This window comes from Rissa tridactyla, chromosome 3, assembly GCF_028500815.1.
Source record: "Rissa tridactyla isolate bRisTri1 chromosome 3, bRisTri1.patW.cur.20221130, whole genome shotgun sequence".
Taxonomy (NCBI): domain Eukaryota; kingdom Metazoa; phylum Chordata; class Aves; order Charadriiformes; family Laridae; genus Rissa; species Rissa tridactyla.
Genome location: NC_071468.1, coordinates 18,847,271 through 18,866,323, shown reverse-complemented (window position 1 = coordinate 18,866,323; position 19,053 = coordinate 18,847,271). Strand labels below are relative to the sequence as shown.

At 43.7% G+C, this 19,053-nt stretch overlaps 2 protein-coding genes across 10 annotated transcripts in view; both read left to right on the top strand.

Moving 5' to 3' along the window:
- GPCPD1 (glycerophosphocholine phosphodiesterase 1) overlaps nt 1-1,834 on the top strand; it is a 48,890-nt gene extending 47,056 nt beyond the window's left edge. For all 6 annotated transcript variants that reach the window (XM_054196410.1, XM_054196409.1, XM_054196408.1 and 3 more), the window contains exon 20: nt 38-1,834. In XM_054196410.1, the coding sequence (XP_054052385.1) occupies nt 38-242 (205 nt within the window). In that variant the 3' untranslated portion in view covers nt 243-1,834. The remainder of the gene's footprint in view (nt 1-37) is intronic.
- A 2,046-nt stretch (nt 1,835-3,880) lies between these two features.
- Nucleotides 3,881-17,389, top strand: THUMPD2 (THUMP domain containing 2). 4 transcript variants are annotated; one of them, XM_054197006.1, is made up of 12 exons: nt 3,881-3,980; nt 5,555-5,687; nt 6,918-7,336; nt 8,570-8,647; nt 9,964-10,016; nt 10,277-10,364; nt 10,953-11,024; nt 11,642-11,756; nt 13,501-13,618; nt 15,233-15,404; nt 16,184-16,283; nt 16,625-17,389. In XM_054197006.1, the coding sequence occupies exons 1-11, from the start codon at nt 3,885-3,887 to the stop codon at nt 16,241-16,243; spliced, it is 1,404 nt and encodes a 467-aa protein (XP_054052981.1). In that variant the 5' UTR covers nt 3,881-3,884; the 3' UTR covers nt 16,244-16,283; nt 16,625-17,389. The 4 variants fall into 4 exon arrangements, 3 of the variants coding, with proteins under 3 accessions (XP_054052981.1, XP_054052980.1, XP_054052982.1); XM_054197005.1 differs by having other exon boundaries at nt 16,184-17,389; XR_008465731.1 differs by lacking the exons at nt 11,642-11,756; nt 16,184-16,283; nt 16,625-17,389 and having other exon boundaries at nt 15,233-15,369.
- The last annotated feature ends 1,664 nt before the right edge of the window (nt 17,390-19,053 follow it).

Sequence of the window (19,053 nt, the reverse complement as noted above, 5' to 3'; positions counted from 1 at the left end):
ATACTCATCAGTGTTTTTTCTTTTCTCGTTTATTCAGGATATATGACTCGAATCCTGAACAACCAAATATATTCCAGGTGGAGCAGCTGGAACGTCTCAAGAAAGAATTACCAGAGTTGAAGAGCTGTGTGTGTCCCACAGTTAGCCACTTCAAATCCATATCTCCATGTAAATGTCATCATAGTTGCCTGGAAGAGAAAACTGTAGATAACTTGAAGAGTGTTCAAATGCAAAAGGACTGATTCTAGGCAGAATGCTGTTTTGTATCTATTTAACTTTCACCATTGGAACAGTGCTGTCTATGCCTTCAGGTTGGTTTCTTTTGTTTTTAAGTCCCCAAATAGCAATAACTGTGTTCCTTCTTTCTGACAGGACTCGATAAATTTTCAAACAACGTTAAAATATTCAGCCATCTATAGTTATTGTTCCAGTTTACATATACAGGTTTAACTTTTTCCTATAATCAAGTCTCAAATCTTGAAAAAGAAAATTAACACTAAGTGTGTGTTTAAAAATAAAAAATAATAATTTAGCAGTCTTGAGGAGTAGAAGCTCAGAAACTAAATTGTAGGGAAATTACAATGATATGCTGAAAAATTGTTTTGACTTTGATTTTACTTCAATGCTACAGCTTGTCAGCCTCTGTCTGGCAACAGGAAATTAAGAAAGTGATTGTAAGATACATATAATTAGGTCTGGCCTGAATAAATTGGTACCTCATATATATATATATGTATTTGCACTGATACATCCACCTGTACAAAGCTTTGTGCCATTTTAAAATATCTATATATTTTTAAGTAATCTGCAATGCATATTAACTCATTTTTTCCCCACTTCATCGGACACTTAGGCTGCTGCCATTATTTCCTGATTTGCCAATTCATTGGTACAGTGTCTGTGTATAGCAGTCAAGGGTGAACCACAAGTATGACTTTTTTCTTTCATTAATCTCGCACAGGCCTGCTAAACTTTAGAAATGTTGCAAATAATTAACAGAATTACAGAAACAACTTCAGTGGTTGAGAATCTTTTTTGCACAGTAACCTTAATAAACAGAATACGTAACATGCACAACCTCTACAAAATGCATGCTTTAGTTACTAAGCATGAACTCTAGGTGTTTGCTGAGGTCCTTGCATCTTTACGGTGCTAGTTATGTGTGAAGGGTGCAAGGACTAACTCAACTACTTAATCTTCTTTGCCTAAAACCACAAGCCTATTTTTGAAGAAAAGGCTGTACCATACATGGTTTGTCTTATTTCCATAATACAAACTACTAGCTTTTGTATTTTGCAAGGGTTTTTTTTTGTTTTTTGTTTTGTTTTTTCCTTGGAGCAAGAATCACAAATGTACTGAATTCAGATAATCGATATTCTGTTGGCTGGTATCTATCCTCTGTAATTTATTACAAAGTCATAGTTTAGAGTTCTTAATAGATAGGTATGCATGTCCTTTTTCCTCCTGAAGTTGCAGGTCATGCCAACACAACAGCTGTAACTTTCTACCGAAGTGTTAATGTATAATAAGAATGGAAAATATTTATTTTTTTCTCTTGTAAATTGACAATGAAAACAATAGTGTGTACTATATTCTTTATATACAGTCATTGCTACATAGAACCGATTGTACAGAGTAAAGCCATTGCAAATAAGTGCTTGAGCCTGCACCGCTGAGCAGTTTGAAACAAACAGCTTGTTTCAACTTGCCTTGTGCATTTTAGTATTTAAAGTTCGTTTGTCCTGCACAAACAGCACAGTAATGATTAGGTATCTGGAAACTGTCTTTTATTTAAAAAAAAAAAAATTAAACCAGAATTTGAAAATGTGTGAGTTGTGTGTTTTGGGAGAGAGGGGGCACTTGAACCCAGATCTTGACATCAAGAACCTGCGGCTGTTATCTGACACAGGAAGTCCAGATTCCTCACCTATGTGATTAATTCTTAATTTTTTTCCTTGGTTTGTATACCCGGTGGGGTTCTTCTGACAGGTCTTGAGGGCTTTGCCACCTGATGTGCAACCCCTAATAGAGTTATATGTGTCAGTGCTCATGAATGCTGGGCAGCCTGTCCACAGAGATGTTGAACACGACAGCTATTTTGTGTGAAGGTGGCTTAAAAGTTGTGCTGTCTGAAGCACCCTCTTGGACTAATCACAGTGTGGTGCTGAGAAAGGTTTGGCACCCTTAAAATTTTGTTTCTCAACCATTGGATGCTCAGAGAATAGCATTTGTCTATTCCGTTTGCCAGGGTGGGGTGTGGAAATAAATATGCCTACTGTGGTGATGATTTTACAAGATATTTTTGAGCAGCATTACAATTTTAATGTATTCTTGCCCACTGTTATTTATGAGTAAGTAAGTAGTAACCTGACTGGGCTTTGAACAAGCTCTTCTGCAGTGTCACTGCTCAGAGCCAGGCTCACACTTGGCCACATGCACTAGCTGTTCTGCCAGAGCTGACAGGGCAATGCAGCAGGGATATATGGAATCGAAGAGTGGGGCTGGGGGAACTGGTGGGGGGAGTTATGTTCAACTAATATCCTACTAAAAGCCTCCTCATATTAGAAAATGCTGTGGTGATGAGCCACAGGAGTCTGCCTGTATTGCTCTGTGAGTGTTCATCAACTACTGGTAAGCTTTATCTTGAGTGAGTTTTCTGAGACTTCATCTGAGGGGGGAAGAATGATTCCTGAAAGAAGACTTGCTTTGCTGAATGTACACTCTTTGAGGGGAAACTCTGTGGTGTGGCCAAAGAGGGTTTTGGGTACTCTTGTGAAATTATTCCATCCCTACACCCTCACATGAGCACACAGCTACTCTGCATCGACATCCAGCTGTGGTGAAGGCTCCTTGGAAGTGCAGCTGCTCTCCGGCATGGCAGCAGCAGGTCACCAAGGTAAGTGAACATGTCACCTGGTGAAAGGCAGCTGTCAGTCTTCCACTCAGCCCGTGTGTAAGCCAGCACCATATAGCTCGTTCAGTGCCTCCAGTTCCTCAAAAACCTTCTCCCGCAGCTGTTAACCAGCTCGTGTCTTACAGGCATCAACACAAAAATAGTGAAAGATAGTGGGATTGTTGAGGGGACCTCTATTTTCCACTGAGTTTGATGGGTTTGGGTAACTGTCTTCAGATGAAGACATGCAGAGAGCCCACAATTTAAATAACCTAAATTGGTGGCTGCTTCCAGCAGCTGTTGGCCATGACCACTCACAGTGCAGGTGGACCTAGTGCATGGCTGGGCTCGTGCTGCAGGGTGCTCAGCTGTTCCAGAGGTGGCCCAGAGTCCATAATAAAAATCCCTGGCTGACTGAGGGAAGAGAACAAAGACAGCGGGTATTTTTAAGACTGAATCTGTTCCCTCCCACCTTTGGCTTTTGAGTGCTTGTTGGAGAGCAGTGTGGTCCGGAGCACAGATGGCTTTGCTCCTGCCAAGGGACAGCTTCAGTTTTAATTAATCCAGAGATGCATCAGCTGTGGTAGGTGAGACAGACCTTCCCTTTCCCTGCTGTTGGAGGGTTTGCTTTTGGGCTCACCAGAAGCCCACCATCTGGACTTGGACTTTACCGTGTCACTTCATGCTCTGGCTCTGTTCCACGTAAGTAAGTGGGATGGGGGGATGAGAACCTCCCCCCTGCAGCAGAGTAGTTTGGAGAAGAAAAGCTCCTGCAGCAGAGAAGGAGCTGCTGGCGGTAACTCGTCCCACGTCCTGCACCCACGCTCCCTCAGGCCGCCATGGTTCCGGGGGGGCGGGTGAAGATCCGTCCCCCCGAAAGCACAAACACACTCCCGATCAGCTGCTTTCCCATCCCTTCCTCTGGTAGCGGGGCGGGCTGAGGGCGGAGAGCCGCCCCTGAAGAGGGCCGGGCCCCTGAGGGCGGGTCAAGATGGCGGCGGGGGGCGGGCGGTACTTCTGCACGGCAGGCCGTGGCATGGAGCCCTTCCTGGCCCGGGAGGTGCAGGCGCGGCTCGGCGCCACGGAGGTGAGGGGGGAAACGAAGCCGGTGCCCACCCGGGGCGCGGCGATCCGGTCCGCGTCGCGATCGGCGGGGAACGCGGCCTGGTTGGCTTGGCGCCCCGGGGCCGGGCGGCCGCGACGTGGGCTGTGCCGCCGCTTGCCTGAGGGGGGACCCGGAGGGGCCGGTCGTGGTCCGTCTGGCCCGGAGGGGACCGCTAAGGACCGTCCGTGGGCAGGGATAGCTGCCCCTCGGCCAGGCCGTGTCCCGTCGCTACCCCCGGTGAGCCGAGGCCGGCGCTACCCTCCTCCCCGCCACGGTGCTGTCCCGATCCGGGTTCTTTACCCGGCGTGCAAAAACCAACCGGCACACGGAGCCAAGATACTTCACAGAATCACAGAATGGTTTGGGTTTGAAGGGACCTTAAAAAACATCTTGTTCCAACCCCCCTGCCCTGGGCAGGGACACCTCCCACCAGACCAGGCTGCTCAAAGCCCCATCCAGCCTGGCCTTGAACACCTCCAGGGATGGGGCAGCCACAGCTTCCCTGGGCAACCTGGGCCAGTGTCTCACTAGCCTCACAGTAAACAATTTCTTCCTAATATCTGATCTAAATCTCCCCTCTTTCAGTTTAAAAACATCACCCCTTGTCCTATCACTCCACTCCCTGATCCAGAGTCCCTCCCCAGCATCCCCGTAGGCCCCCTTTAGGGACTGGAAGGGTCTCTAAGGTCTCCCTGGAGCCTTCTCTTCTCCAGTCTGAAGAACCCCAACTCTCCCAGCCTGTCCTCACAGCAGAGGTGCTCCAGCCCCCTGAGCATCTTCGTGGCCCCCTCTGGCCCTGCTCCAACAGGTCCATGTCCTGCTGTTGGTGGCCCCAGAGCAGGAGGCAGCCCTGCAGGGGGGTCTCCCCAGAGCAGAGCAGAGGGGCAGAATCCCCTCCCTCGCCCTGCTGGCCACGCTGCTGGGGATGCAGCCGTTTGTTTTAGTCCAGTTTTTCCAGTTTTTTGTTTTATTCCAGTTCTGTGCAAAAAAGGATGCTAGGCAATTGCTTGCTAAGCCAGCGTACCTGTTAGGAAACACATAGTGTCTTTTATACAAAAAGATAACGAAGGAAAATCACATCAAAATAACTGTTTGATCACTGGTAGTTATGTAACAAAAACTCATTTGTGCACATCTAGATTTCTGTCTGGCCTGTTATATTAAGGTCATCTTATATTTACATATAATTTTCCTCCTAGTGGTGTGATTTTTAGTATTAAAATTATCTAAGGTAATTGGAGGCTATACCTTCATCCTATCAGTTATCTCTAGGTTACTGTTTAACTTTCTGTTCTGTTGGGGCTCCGCTTGGAACAATGGCTGACTTCAAAATTGGATTATTGATGTTTATGGGCTTTTTGTTTTAGGGACTTTCTATTCCTGTTGCTATGGTTTTGCAGTAAGCCATCGCATCAAGGTTGCTCAATTTAGTGGATTTTTAACTCTTTTTGACATCAAAGGGGTGAGCGGGTGTGAGGGGCTGTGGGGCCACTGGAAGTGCTCGCTCCAGACACTGTCCCACATTGGGTTGGGTCGGTTTCTATTTTTCCCCCAAGGTCGACTATGTCACAGGAAAGGTCTTCTTCAGCACAGAGGCGGAGCCGCGCGAGCTGAGGAAACTGAAGTCTGGAGAGAGACTCTTTTTGCTGTTGAAGAAACGCACCCCACTGACGGTTTCTCAAAATAAAGGTGCGACACTGACCCCTTCCCGTGGGCATCCCCTCCAGCCTGCTCACAGCTGGGCACGCAGAGAGGTGAAGTCCCAACTCCAGTCCTACTTATAAAGTTAACATTTGATTTACTTTATTTGCTTACGAACAGCTGTAATTCTAATTGGCAATAATCAATTCTGAAGTATCTTTCACCCAGATATATGTTTTATGCTTTTATTTCTGAAAATGGATTTAAAATGTTTTAAATAGGTATTTTACTAGCCTGTGTTCTGCTGGCACTGTATGTATATGTGTATGTGTAACAACTCACCCCCCCAAAAAAATCTTTAAAAAATTAATAAAACTGCAGTCCAGTTCTGGACCCCTTGTATGCATTTTAACAATGAGTCACATTTTCCTTTAGGCAAAGTGGATTGAGATGTATATCCTGTGTCACTTAACTGTTCAGTACAGAGATTTCTTGTAAATCTCAGCTACTCAGAGGTCTCGTTATTTGTCAGTGTTGGAATAAGAACTTCGAGTAAGACGTATTCATATCTGCGTGGCTTTATTTAGGGGATCACAGGTGGCCTTCAGCTTTGAGGATCAAAGTTAACCATTATTCTAAATGAGAAAAAGAAATACCTTTTCTCTTCACCCTCTCTGCCCCCGAGCCTTGACCACCTTCAAGGTTTTTAAGTGAATTGGCCTGTATATTCCTGGTGTCTCTCTTATTGTAGCTAGCTCAAGAGGATGACTGCCCACAGGTGTAAGTTTAGGCATGTGTCGAAGACTTTGCAGCGTTGAAGGCAGGTTGATGAGTAGCAAGGAGTGATTTCCTTTCTTAAAGAATAAACTTGTGGCTTTTATTCTGAGCTGAATCAAAGCCATTTGTGTTCATGTCTGTCTTTCAATCCTGAAAGTGTCCCACATTCTGGACCAAGTGCTTTCTGGGGAGAATGGCGTGGTAGACCCTCAGAGGTGTTCTGGTTTTCTAGAGCTGCTGAATTCTGCAGAATTCAACCCCCACACGACTGAATCTTGGTTCTGCAGAGCTTATAATCAGAGGGATACCTGGGTCTCTGCTGGTGGGGTATGTGGGTGTTGAGAGCTCAGCTGTGCCTGTGATGTCTGCTGCTGCTATACTTCCTGGATTCACACGGGAATGAAATCTGAACACAGTCTCTGTTAACAACTCTTCACAATCTGTAGGAAAAATCAAATGCTGAGACTGAACTGCTTACCCCGAAACTGCTTTTTCTTCCAGGGAAAATGCTGCAAGAGATAAAAAGCCTTGTCACTGAGGAGCCAAAGTATTGGCTGGATGTTATCTCTATTTGGAGAAACTTTCATGGGCATGAGGAGAAAAAAGATGATGTCTCTCAAGAAAACCAATTGCCTCTGAAGAGAAAATCAGAAGAAGAGACAAATATTGCAATTAAAAGGCAGAAAACGGAACAAGTGAGAGAGACTGTGTCTGAGGAATGTCAGGCAGGAGCTGGAGAGGGGTGTGTGGTACCAGAAAGAAAGAGCGATCAGCACTGCCGGACTGAAAGTGAGACTTCCTTACAAGACCCTTCCAAAAGCAGTGGAGAGAAGCCTATTGCGAATAGTGAGCAGCTTAACTTCAGTTTCAGAGTTTCTTGTCGTTGTAGTGGAGCGACCGCCAAAATACTTCCTTCACAGGTACGCTAAAGTATCTATGTTTTAAAATAATTTAGCAAAGGTGAAAGGAGATGTGTAGTTTATTTGTCACTTCAATTGTGTGTTGTATCTTTTAGCATAACAAACTTATCGAGGCTTTTTCTGTATTTTCTCAAAAAAACCCTTAACCCGCATTTACCTGAAACAAGTGGAAATACAAGGGCAGTTGTTAACTTCTGGGAAGTGTTGCCCTGAATATTTTTCAAATCAATGCCTTTTATTGAGGATGAGTAAAGGTTGAGGTAGCTGGGCCTGTGAGCTCAAGTGGAGTCTGAGGAGCAACCTGATGGTAGTTCACGGCTACTTAAAGGGCTGTTGCAAGGACAATGGAGCCAGACTCCTCTCAGTTGTGTCAGACAATGTAGGGGACAAAAGCCAGAACTTGCAGCTTCTGTGGGCTCTGGCTGGGTACGGGGGAGAATTAGTTCCCTTGAAGGGCGGGTGCAGCCCTGGGATGAGTCCTGGGTGAAGTGGATCTTGGTCCTTGGGAGAGCTTGGTGGTGTTGAGACTTCCAGGGGCCCTTTCCATTCAGCACTCTTCTCATCTATAATGTCTTTCTACTGTGAGGAAAATAAAAAAATAAAAAAACTGTGTGACTGCAATTTATGTAGATTTCTCTTACTTGAAGATAACAGTAGTTTCTCTAGATATTTTTTTTGTTCCTTCTAAAGCTAGTACTTTACTGCATTTTAGTACAGTCCCAGCTTTAGTACTGGGAAGATGGGATACGTGAGCCTGGCAACACAAATGGTTACTTAAATTTGTGCTGTGTGTTTGAATTCTCATACTCTGAAGGTAGTCAAAGCTTTCTAGATGCCATAAAAGCATTAAAACTGCGTGTCGTAGTTGTGCATTCTCAGGTTTTTCTCTTAGTTAATCTAGTTTACAGCCAAATTTTCTGCTTGTGATATGTAATTCTAAAATTCTAAATTCTAAAAAATTCTAAAATACAAATATTTTTGTACCTTGGGCAGGACTTGAACTTCAGCCTCCCGCACTCCATCTGAGTGATAGTCATTTTGTCCTGTGGTGTGTTTGCGCTGCTCCTCGCTGACATGCTCTCTGCCCTGTTCTACCTCTTGCAGTCTTTGTACAAATTGTTCTCTTTGGGATAGAGAGAGACTCTTTCTTTTTACAGGTATTTGTGAGGATTGTTCTGTAGTTTTCTTAATTCTGTTATTTTTACTGCCTGTGACTGTTCTTCCCCCTTGCAGGAGATTGGAAGAGCCGTTGGCGTAGCGCTCATGAAGCAGTGTGGGTGGCGGGTTGATCTGCGGTACCCGGATCTAGAGGTAGTGGTGCTTGTCTGCCAGATGACCTGTTGCTGCTTCCAGAATTGCCCCCAATATCTTTTGTTTTGTTCTCTGCTTCTTTGCACATGGGACGGTGGCCTCTCCTTGCTTCCTTCTGCTGCTGAATTTAACTGGAGATCATCTGGTAGCGCTGAGCAAAGCTTTTCAGTAGCCACTGTGCGCGCGCCTTCCAGAGCACTTAAATACCAGACCGGCCAGCATGGGCCTGTATGTCAGGGGAAGGACCATGCAGGATCCATCCTGATGTTTTGGGATCTGCCACGCTTACAAACTGCTGGACTCTGTTGGAAATGGAGATCACCTGAGCCATTGGGCAGCTAGGTTAGCATCTGCAGGGCAAAGAGAGTGAGCGGCAAGGTCATCTTCTCAACGATCTCGATTTGAGAATGCCGTTTATGGAAGAGCCTCTTCCCAGGTCCTGCCCCTGACAAGCAGCTTGTTTAAGGCACCCTCCATGGTGTAAGGTGTCTGGAGGCCTCGGAAAGGACTCACTGCACTTGACAAGCTGTTTCTCCATCCTTCTGTTTGGTGTATGGAAGCTGCTCTCAGCACTGATGCTGGGAGGTCTGAGGCCTTCTGTAAAAGCTCTGGGTTCATCTATTGGCTCTGGTTTTCCCAGGCTGTCCATCAAATACAGCATTGTTGAGACTCAAACGGGGCTTCTGTTCTTGTCCAGATGTTTGCTCTGGAACCATTCAAGTACTGAGGACCGGGATTTTTCAGCAGCATCATGTGTCTCTTTGGGCTTCCTGGGGAAGGATTACAGTCCTGCAAGACCTGCTGTGGTGCTCAGTCTTCTTTTGGGATGCTCGCTATGGGACAGGAGGACAATTTCTTTGAGCTGCCTATATTTCTGGAAGGATTACCTATGTCTGCCTTCCATCTGAAATACTGCTTAGTGGCAATTGGTTTTGTTTTTTTTTAAAGAAAGTGTTTGTGTGAATAGCTGAGTGATAGTATACAGTGAATAATTTTCTCCTGCTTAGAGTAAATGGTTTCATAATTAAGAATATCCATTCAGTGTTACAAAAATCAGTTCCCTTAAAGATTCAAGTGCTTGCTGATGGATTCCTGGCTGACAAAATTACCCTCCCAGCTTGCTTAAATCCTCTTTAAAGTGGCATTCAGATGACCTAGTGTGATTTCTTCCAATTATTCATAATTATCTAAAGCATGCAATTTTGTTCTTAAAAACTAGGATCATAAGTTCATAGAAACATCTTCTGTGCCTGGTTTAAATGAGTTAAAGCTATTGTCAGGTTGAGGGTTGCTGATGATGTTTTTTTCTCTTTCAGATCTTTGTACATCTTAATGACATTCACTCTGTGGTGGGGATTCCTCTTTTCAGGTAGGCATTCTCCTCACCAGATTTGTCTTAGCATTATCAGAACAGGCATAACTTCTAAATAGTCTTGCTGTCCACTGTGAGTATATATCTTCTGGTTTAATATTCACTGGATTGTCACATTAGTCTTGTGGTCTGTCTGGAGCACGTAGGCCAGACTTTGCAGTGAGTTATGGACAAAAGCAAACTGCAGATCTATCCAGTTCACGGGCTTTTCTGGGTGGTTGCACTGTTATCTTTCATTGATTTTTTGCTGTCTGCAGGCTTCCGTTGGCAAACAGGGAGTATATCAAAACAGCAGGACTGCGGTCAACAGTTGCGTGGGCCATGGCATCTCTGGCTGAAATCACTGTAAGTGAATGTTCATGGCAAAGATGTAGAGTCCCAAATGAACAGGGGGCTGCTGCTCATCAGAGCTGGAAGCTTTGAAGAAGTGTGATGATTTTAATGCTCCATGCTCTAATGCATGTGGACAGGTTTTGCCTTATCTGTGATCATAGTGTGCTGTCACCTGCTGTTCAGCTGGATATCTGCTGTAATCTCAGGTCCTTCTCAGCCGAGGTGTTATTCCTTGTATGAATATATATGTCTAAATGGCAAGATTTTTTCACTGTCCAGGCTTTAAACCTTGGTTGTGATTGTTCTCCCAAGGGAAAACAGAAGCAAGTGTGACCAATATCCATCTGCAGTCCGTTCATAATTTTTTCCCCTAAATGTCACCTCAAGGCAAGATGCGTTGATGCATTGTCTTTAGTGAAACGATGAATGCTTTTTACTGTATTATCTTAGAAGCAAGTTTGGCCTGGTAAACCAGTGATTATTGTTACCTTTGTTGGATTCAGCAGGGGTGGGTAGGTGATCTGTACATTCCTGAGTAATCTTTGTCCTGGGAGAGGAGTCTGTCTTGCTTGGGATGCAATAACCCCTTTATTTCTGTAGGCAGGTGCCTCTGTGCTGGATCCCATGTGTGGGCTAGGAACAATACTGCTGGAAGCTGCCAAAGAGTGGCCTGTGAGTATCACAGTTGCAACAGGCAGGACCTTTGCAAGATGGCTTGTAGTTGCATCAAGAAAAATCGGTACCACAGTTATACCAAAGTCCATTACTGGAAAGCTGGACCAAACTGATCCTTCTAGGCAGTTGTTAAAAGTGTTTTAGTAGAAATGTTCCTTCACAGGAATGTAAAACAATGCCTGTGTACTTGTGCAGGGGGTGCTGGCAGACCTGGATTTATACTGCAGGGTTTATGTGAGGCAGCCATGGACTTTTAAAACTGCCTGGACTTATCCTGGGAGCGGAGGTGACAATGGGACAGTATGGTCAGTTGTCAGTATTAGAGGCAGCGTGGCTGGCTGTAGCTAGCTGGAGTCTTGCTGTTAGGACATAGCCTCAATCTTTCCGTAAGTTACAAGTGTCTTAAGCAGAACATGAAAGGAGTGAAGACAGCACAGATTTCCCCCATTCTTCTGTCATCTGGGTCTATGTATTGCTCTGTGTAATGGTACGAGATCTCCCAAGCAAGGGGTTTGTGGTGGAAGAGCTGTGTAACAAGGCAGTTCTGAGAAGGGTTTATGAAATAAATACACCTATTTGTCAACTAGATGACTTTTCTCTTTTTCTCTGAACAGGAAGCCTGTTATTGGGGTGCTGATATAAGTGATTCACAGTTAGAGGGTGCAGATGTGAATATTAGGACTGCAGGCCTGATGGATAAGATTGAGTTACTTAAAGCTTCTGTGAAAGGTATGTCTGTGGGCCTTCCAAGTGAGACACATTTGAAGTTTTTTGTGGTTCTGGGGTTGTACAGGTAGTCTAGGTTTTCTTGAGGTGGTGTGTAGTAGAGCTAACTCTCAACAAATAGCTGAGCAGTGACTCTGTAGTGCTAGCAAACAGATAATTATTTGTTCTCTCCCCCTCTGAACACTGGCAAGAATAAACTCAGCAGAAGATAATGAGAATAATAATTGTCAGACATGGGCAGTAGTTGTCTGTCCTAATGGTAAATGCGTGAATACCAGAAAGAGTACATACCATGTGAGGGGTTTTTAGTGTCTGATGGGAACACAGCAAGGGCAAATCCAGATAAAATGTGCCTTGTAACTTAAATGTACCAAATGGGTAATAGTGGGGACTTACTAAGCAAAATGTTGAATTGTCGATGTTTTGCAGTAGGAGTATTTTAAATGATGATATCTTTCTCCTGCAAGAGGGAATCTGTTTGCTAGCTTCATGAGCTAGTCTGGAGAGAACGTAATTATTTTTTTACCTTCTTCTGGACCTCAAAGCCCGAGTCTAAATTAGTCTTTATGAAATTAATGACAGACTAAATTATGAAATTAATGACAGACAAAAGCTGAGTGTTTTTACCTGTGCATGGGTGATGAAGTATGCATATTTTTTTACCTTGCAATATTTATTTCTTAGCAGAATTGTAAAAAAATATTATTTCTTTTTTATAAGACTACACATAGCTTTATTTCTCACTTAAAAGCTGTGATTGGGCTTGGCTTCTTGGATAATGGAAGGTACTTTGATGTCGAGCTTTTCTAATACTGAATAAGTAATTGCTGTCTTTGTCAGTGGTCAGAAGCTGTTATTTCTGCATGTTTTGAGAGGGACTGTAAGTAACTTGTCCTTCCCCTTGTAGATAAAATTGTGCTGCAAGAGTTGATTCAAGAACGGCCCAGGAAACATCTCCAGCTAGTTCTGCAAAGGCTGGCATAGAATCACAGCAGGGTTTAGGTGAGAGCAACCTGACCGAGCTTTGGGGTTAGCTGGAGGTCATCTGCTCAGAGCAGAGCTAACCCCAAAGCTGGGTCAGGTTGCTCAGGTCCTTGTCCAGTCGAATTTTGAGCATCCTGAGGGATGGAGAACTCATAGTCTTGTCCTTTCACGTGCTGCCTACACTCTGGCCAGCACAACCTGGTATGTGGTCGGCCTTCATCACCACAAGGGTGCAGTGCTGCATCATGGACAAGAGAACTGACTATTCCCAGTATGCAGGAACTCTGGGGAGTTACTTCAGACACTAGCTCTGCCAGAATCCAAGTGATTCTGGCTGTAACTGGATTCTTGGGAGAAGAAAAGGGGTATGGAGAGGAATTTAATGTGTGGTTCCTTGCCATTCATATGTGTGTATCTGACATCTGTGCCAAGTAAAGTGCTTGCAAGCTTACCTCTTCTTTTGCATTTGGCTTGTAAAGATGTACTGTGAGTTCAGAAGGAGCAGTTAGTTTGGTACCATGCAGTTGTGCTATTCAGGGCAAACATATCACCAGTAACAGGGATTCTACAAGATAAGGCACACTCTCATGCAGTTGTCTTTTCCCAGTCTGCACTATGTTGGTGGCTTTGTAGTGCCGTTTGTGAGGGTAAGTACAGAAGCAGCTGTGAATCTGAGTGGTAGACAGTTTTGTAAGGTGAAGGGGGCATAGCTGCTGTTTGCTTTTCACGTAGTCAGATGTAAAGACCTGCCTTTATTCTGCAGCATTGCCATTGCCTTCAGAAAGCTTTGATGCTGTGATTTCGGATATTCCATTTGGGAAGAAGTTCAAGATCACAAAAGACATACAGCTCCTACCAGATATTCTCCAGGAAATGGAGAGGTATGTGTGGCCTTTGACATGCTTGGGGTTTGGTGTAAATGTCGTGATGGTTTGTGGTACTAAGCATTCGGTCAGCTTCAGGTTTGCTTTATTCCAAACACTCTCCTGCTCTGTAGTCCGATCCTGTGCAGGCTGTGAATGTCTGGGTCCTTTACTTGTCCCTGGCTTGTCTTGCAAGCTGTGAACATGCTGCTGGCAGCACAGGCTGACAAGGAAATGAGCTCCTTGCGTGAGCCACACTCAAAAATATTCTTTACAAGGCATGATGGTGAAATATGTGTGAGCCACACTCACAAATATTCTTTACAAGGCATGATGGTGAAATATTTGAGTCACGCTCAAATGTTCTTTACAAGGCAGAAAGAGGAGATGATGACCTAGAGAAACTTAAAGCGTGGCCAGCCAAATAAAGCAATAATCCTTTCTCGGTTGAGGTCTGCTTGTATAAAATCATAGGCTTTCCTTTTGGGTTCACAACCAAGCTTTTACCAGCCTGTGTTGGCAAGAATGATCTCAAACCAGAAAATGGTGGTAGGCATTTTCCTTTCTGTTAGCGTATACTGGAATATCCAGCTAGCCACCTGCTCTGCTTTTAGATACCTCCTTTCATCTTTCACCCATCATTCATTTTGTGGCAGAGTTGAGCCAAGCTAATAGCAGGCTGCTTCTAAGGGGCAGTTCAAACCATCTGGCCATTTACTTCATTTCTTGGCTGAACGCAAGCTGTTTCTGTAGGATTGGTCTTCATCGGGTGTTGGTCTCACTCATCCAATGCAGGAATGTGGTGGAAAGATGATGAAGAAAGCTCCACAGAATGGCAGGGCAGTCTTACATCGGCTTGCGCTGACCATCCATTCCTTTGCCTGTGCTTGTCTTCCGGTCTTATTTGCTCTGTTGGGCCATCCTAAGCAAAATATTGCCTTGAGAAGGTGGAGGTGAGGAAGGGACCATTACTGTGAGAGCTCCACCAGTAAGACTGTTCAATCCACTTGCTCTGCACAGAGCCATGATGGTCTTTTTTCCCCTTCTTTCAAGGCCAAGTGTAATGTTTGCTGACGTACTAAGAAAAATGGATTGCAAACAATGGTTAATTTTTCTCTGTTTCTTGAGCTTGAAAGCCATTAAGGATTGGTGGAACACAGAAAGGCCAGACTTAAAGTCTCCAAAGGGAAGGGTCAGCTTCAGAATTGCCTTACCAGCCTGAGAAGGTCTTGCTGCCCTGGGAAGTTGTTCCTTTGCAGACTAGTGGGAGGTTCATGCAACCCAAAACCAGGGTTCGAAGGTGATAACTGCCCTCGATCCTTGGAAGAATACCAAGAACAAAAAAACTGAGCCTGTCTTCCCTGCTAACCTAATGGAAAGAACTCCTGAGGTTGGAAATGTTTGGGAGTCAGGAAGGGGCCCAGTTCCCACATTTAGAAAGGGTTATGAAGATAGGGAATTTAAATTCCATTTGGAAATGTAGGTTACTGAGTTGAGCTATGACCCTTAACATGCTTAGATGTTTTATAAATGCAGCTGGCATCTGAAGTGTCAGCAGTGTTGAGTTCTGCACAGATGAATGAGTGCCAGGCAGGATGAACACTTAACCTTTCTTTTTCCTGAAATTGCCAGAGTACTTCGTGTTGGAGGCACAATTGTATTGCTGCTGAGCCAAGATCTCCATAAGCGCATGGATGGCATCACCAAGTGTGCCGAAAATGACTCTCCTAATGCCATTTCTGATGGCGCAAGTGAGACTGCCACTGCAAAAGCCCTGAATGTTGATGGGAATTCTTCCTCCTCGGTGAATGGTGTTGAAGAGTCCTGTCTCAGCAGCCAACAGACACATTTTGGGTCTCTGGTGCCAGATGGCATTTATGGAGTTAGTCTTGGAAAGACGGATGCTTTCATATACAAATACAGGAAGATCTCTACTGCTGGGAATCGATAGCTTTCTTGCATTGTGCCAAAGTGAACTTGAATCCTGGTACACTTGAAGAGCAGCATGGCAGTGGTCTGACGGGGCCCTGATGATCCGAACGAACTCTGTGCCATTTGATAGCTCACCTTACTTTCTTTGGATGTCCAAAGGCATTGCTTTTCTCTCTTTGTTTTTTAGGAGAGGTGGAAGATGCCTACTAGTGTTTTAGATGTTTTTACTGTGAAATATTGTAACGAGACAGAGTCCTCAAATCCTTGTTTAGGCAAAGCCTCTCGATATTGGGAGGAGTTTCTTTGGGAGAGAAAGTCTTTGTTTGCAGAACTGTAAAACCAAATATGGTAATATTAAATGTAAATGGATTTTCACCTTCAGCAGTATTTTTTAGGTAGCACACCTTGTCTGAAGAAGTCTCCAGCTCTTTTTAAGGTCTAGATGTATGCTTTACAATGTGCCTTGCATGAGTTTGAAACTTGCCTTGATGCGTTTGAAATGTCACTATTTGATATCCCTTGGAGTGGAAAATAAACTGTTTTCTATATTAATTCTTTGCAGTGTTTGCATGTGTCTAACAGGTATGCTTTAGCTTTTTAGGGTGAAGAGACTTATTTCTATCAGAAATAATGCTTTTTCCCGCTTGATAGCGTTACTCCAAGGGCACAATGTGGAAGATGGAAAAACTTGCCAAGTGGATGAACAATTAGAAGTGACTTCTACCTGCAAAGAAGCACATGGAAGAGAGAGGTCTTAGCAGTTCTTTTAGTCTATGCAAAAGGTATTGGGGGGTGGGGGAAGATAGTCTAATTCAAGGCTTTCCCATGGCTGCTGAGCTGACAGGGAAGTATTTTTATAGAGAATGACTGCAGATTGCTTTTGGATGCTGTTTTGGACAAGCATTTGCAATTTGGCAAGCTGGGATGGACTCATGCATTGTGTTCCTCTGCCATGATTAGCATGGAGATAATTAGTAGTGTGTCTGGGTTTGTTTGGGCTTTATTTGCTTTTTTATATTTTTCTTTTTTATTTTTGAAGTTTGTTGTGTGTAGCCTGTTGGAAGCATTATTTTATCCATGTGTTTTCCACAGCAGAGCCTCTACTCTGGAGATCTTAGAATTTGAAGAGGTGAGGGCTGAACTGTAGAGACTCAAAGGGAATGAGGATATGGGTCAGATTGATGTGATCCTGCTGCTGTGAGTCCTGCTCTTTAGCTGGTACCTGGAAATGCACTAGTGCACTGCACTGCAAGTACGAATTTTTGGCGTGAACCATTATGTTTTAATTATCTGCCCTCCCACCCAAGTTCGGCTTTCAAAGAGACCTTGGAGAAGACGATAATGAATTCATTATAAGAAAGGTAATGGGTAACTTGTTCATGCCATTAGCTCTCTATCAAATATGCACAGTCCACAATAATGTGTCTCCTCTAACTAGCACCAGTTAAGTTTATTGTAGGAGATGAAGCTTCATCTGATTGCTTAGTTCTTGATGTATCCCAGGGACATAAATACTGGACACAACACTGTTTTCAGTGAGGGTCTGAAAGAGACATGATGATTGGGTTTTTAAATTTTTTTCAGTGAAGCTACGTTGCCATGTTAGATAGGTAAAATGTTAATATTACAAAGTTATCATTAGAAGTTTAAGTAAAACACAGGACTTAAAATCTGTCCCCTTGTCCAGAGATGTGTCCTCTCAAGAGGGCTAAAATTAATGGTGAAATCAAGTTACTGCTTTGTTGGATGGTTGATGTATCTGTAACAAAACACCGACAGCCGATCTGGTAATAGTGGTTTTGTGGAGTTGAGTGTTCTTGAGTGTTGCATATCACATTTTCATTTGCATGGTTTTGTTTCCTGTGTCTCAATAAACTTATTTGACAAGTAATTTAGCTTCATCTAAAGTCTACTTTAGAGACTGATAGCAAAATTGCTTTTCTTATTGCAGTTGTGTGTCAGGAAAATTCTTGAATTTCACCTTCTGTTTCTGTCAAATTTTCTCATCCAAAATGACACCTGCTAGAAAGGGTGAAAATTAGTTATGCTGTTGTACAAGTAACTTCTGTCTTTTGTGTTTCTTTATTTCACTGTTACAAAGAATTTGTGTAGGGTGGTCAGCAAAGTGTAAAAGAAGAGTTAGGGGTTAGGGTTTTTTGGTTGCAAAAAAGAGACACTGTCCTGTCCTGCTCAGTTTCAGGAAATATTTACAGAGTTAATTGAGGTGGTCACTTAATTTTTTGGGGTCTGTATTTACTTCGTGTCTGATTTAGAAAGACTTCTCTGTGTCTTGGCATGAAATTGCCATTTTAATCGTCCCTATTCCCAGGACCTCTGCAGTTTATGCCACTTTTTGGGGTTTGGGTTACAAGTGCTGCATGCGGTATTCCGATGGAGAGCACATTAATAATTTGTTTTGTTTGCCCCCATCCTAGTTCTTTTGGTTTTAGTGGTAACCGCACATTGATTGGAAGTACGTTTTGAGGCGATTGTAGGTCCATTTCTTTTGTTCATATGATTATATCACAGCATATTTGGGGAAAAACCCAACATCACTTTGGTTTAATAAAGGTTGAACTTCATTTGCCATCTCAGAGGTGATTGTGTGAGTGGACCCTTCCAAAGATTTTCAGCATCTTACAATTCTCCTATGTGGTGTTTCCCTGATAGAGCCCATCCGAGTACTGCCCTGTACGCTGTTCTTCCTTCTCTGTTTCAGAGTAATAAGGCCTTTCCAGTTGTGAGGCATTTTGATTAATGAATTTTTGTATAATGGAATAACAACAAAACTTGGATTTTTCTAACTTTTATTTCTAGTTGGTGACAGTTTTTTATATAATATTTTGATATCCTGCTGTTACAGAGACAGTAGCAATTATTTCCTGTTTAATTAGGTAGTGCTTCTCCAGCTTGACTTAGCGGTTGGTGCATTTTTTTAAGCTCCTCCCCAGATACGGCAATCTAGATCTCTGGAAGAGTATCATTCTTTTAGCCACTGTTAGAATGGAGATCCTTATATGGTTTTCCAGAGCAGACATTGTATAAATGCTGTACACGTTTAGTAAAGTGACTGCGTGTAGATGCAGGCATTATAGGCTGATCTTTGCTTCTGGAAAACCTGTGTAATGCATTCCCATGGACATAGTGAAACCTGCGTGTGAAGGAATTAGTTGCAGGCTCTTGCTCATAGAAACAGGGATGGGAGGAAGAGCTCCTGGCTATTGCTGGTAACCTCATCATCGGAAAGGCTGGGAGTTAGAGCACTTACAGGGCAAGCTGCAGTTTGGCGAGGCTGCCTACTGCTCGGACCCTATTCCTTTGGCTAGGATTTTACATGTCCTGCTCCAGATGTATCTATAGATTTGTCTGTCTACTATTGATGGGGTTTTGGCATCCCCATCACAGAAGACTTTGTGACGAGTATCCTCATATGTTTTAATCAGATTTGATCCAAAATTGTCACTAGATCCTCTCTTGGCTTTAGTTGCCGTAGCACTCTGCAGAGCGTAGTGACCTATGGA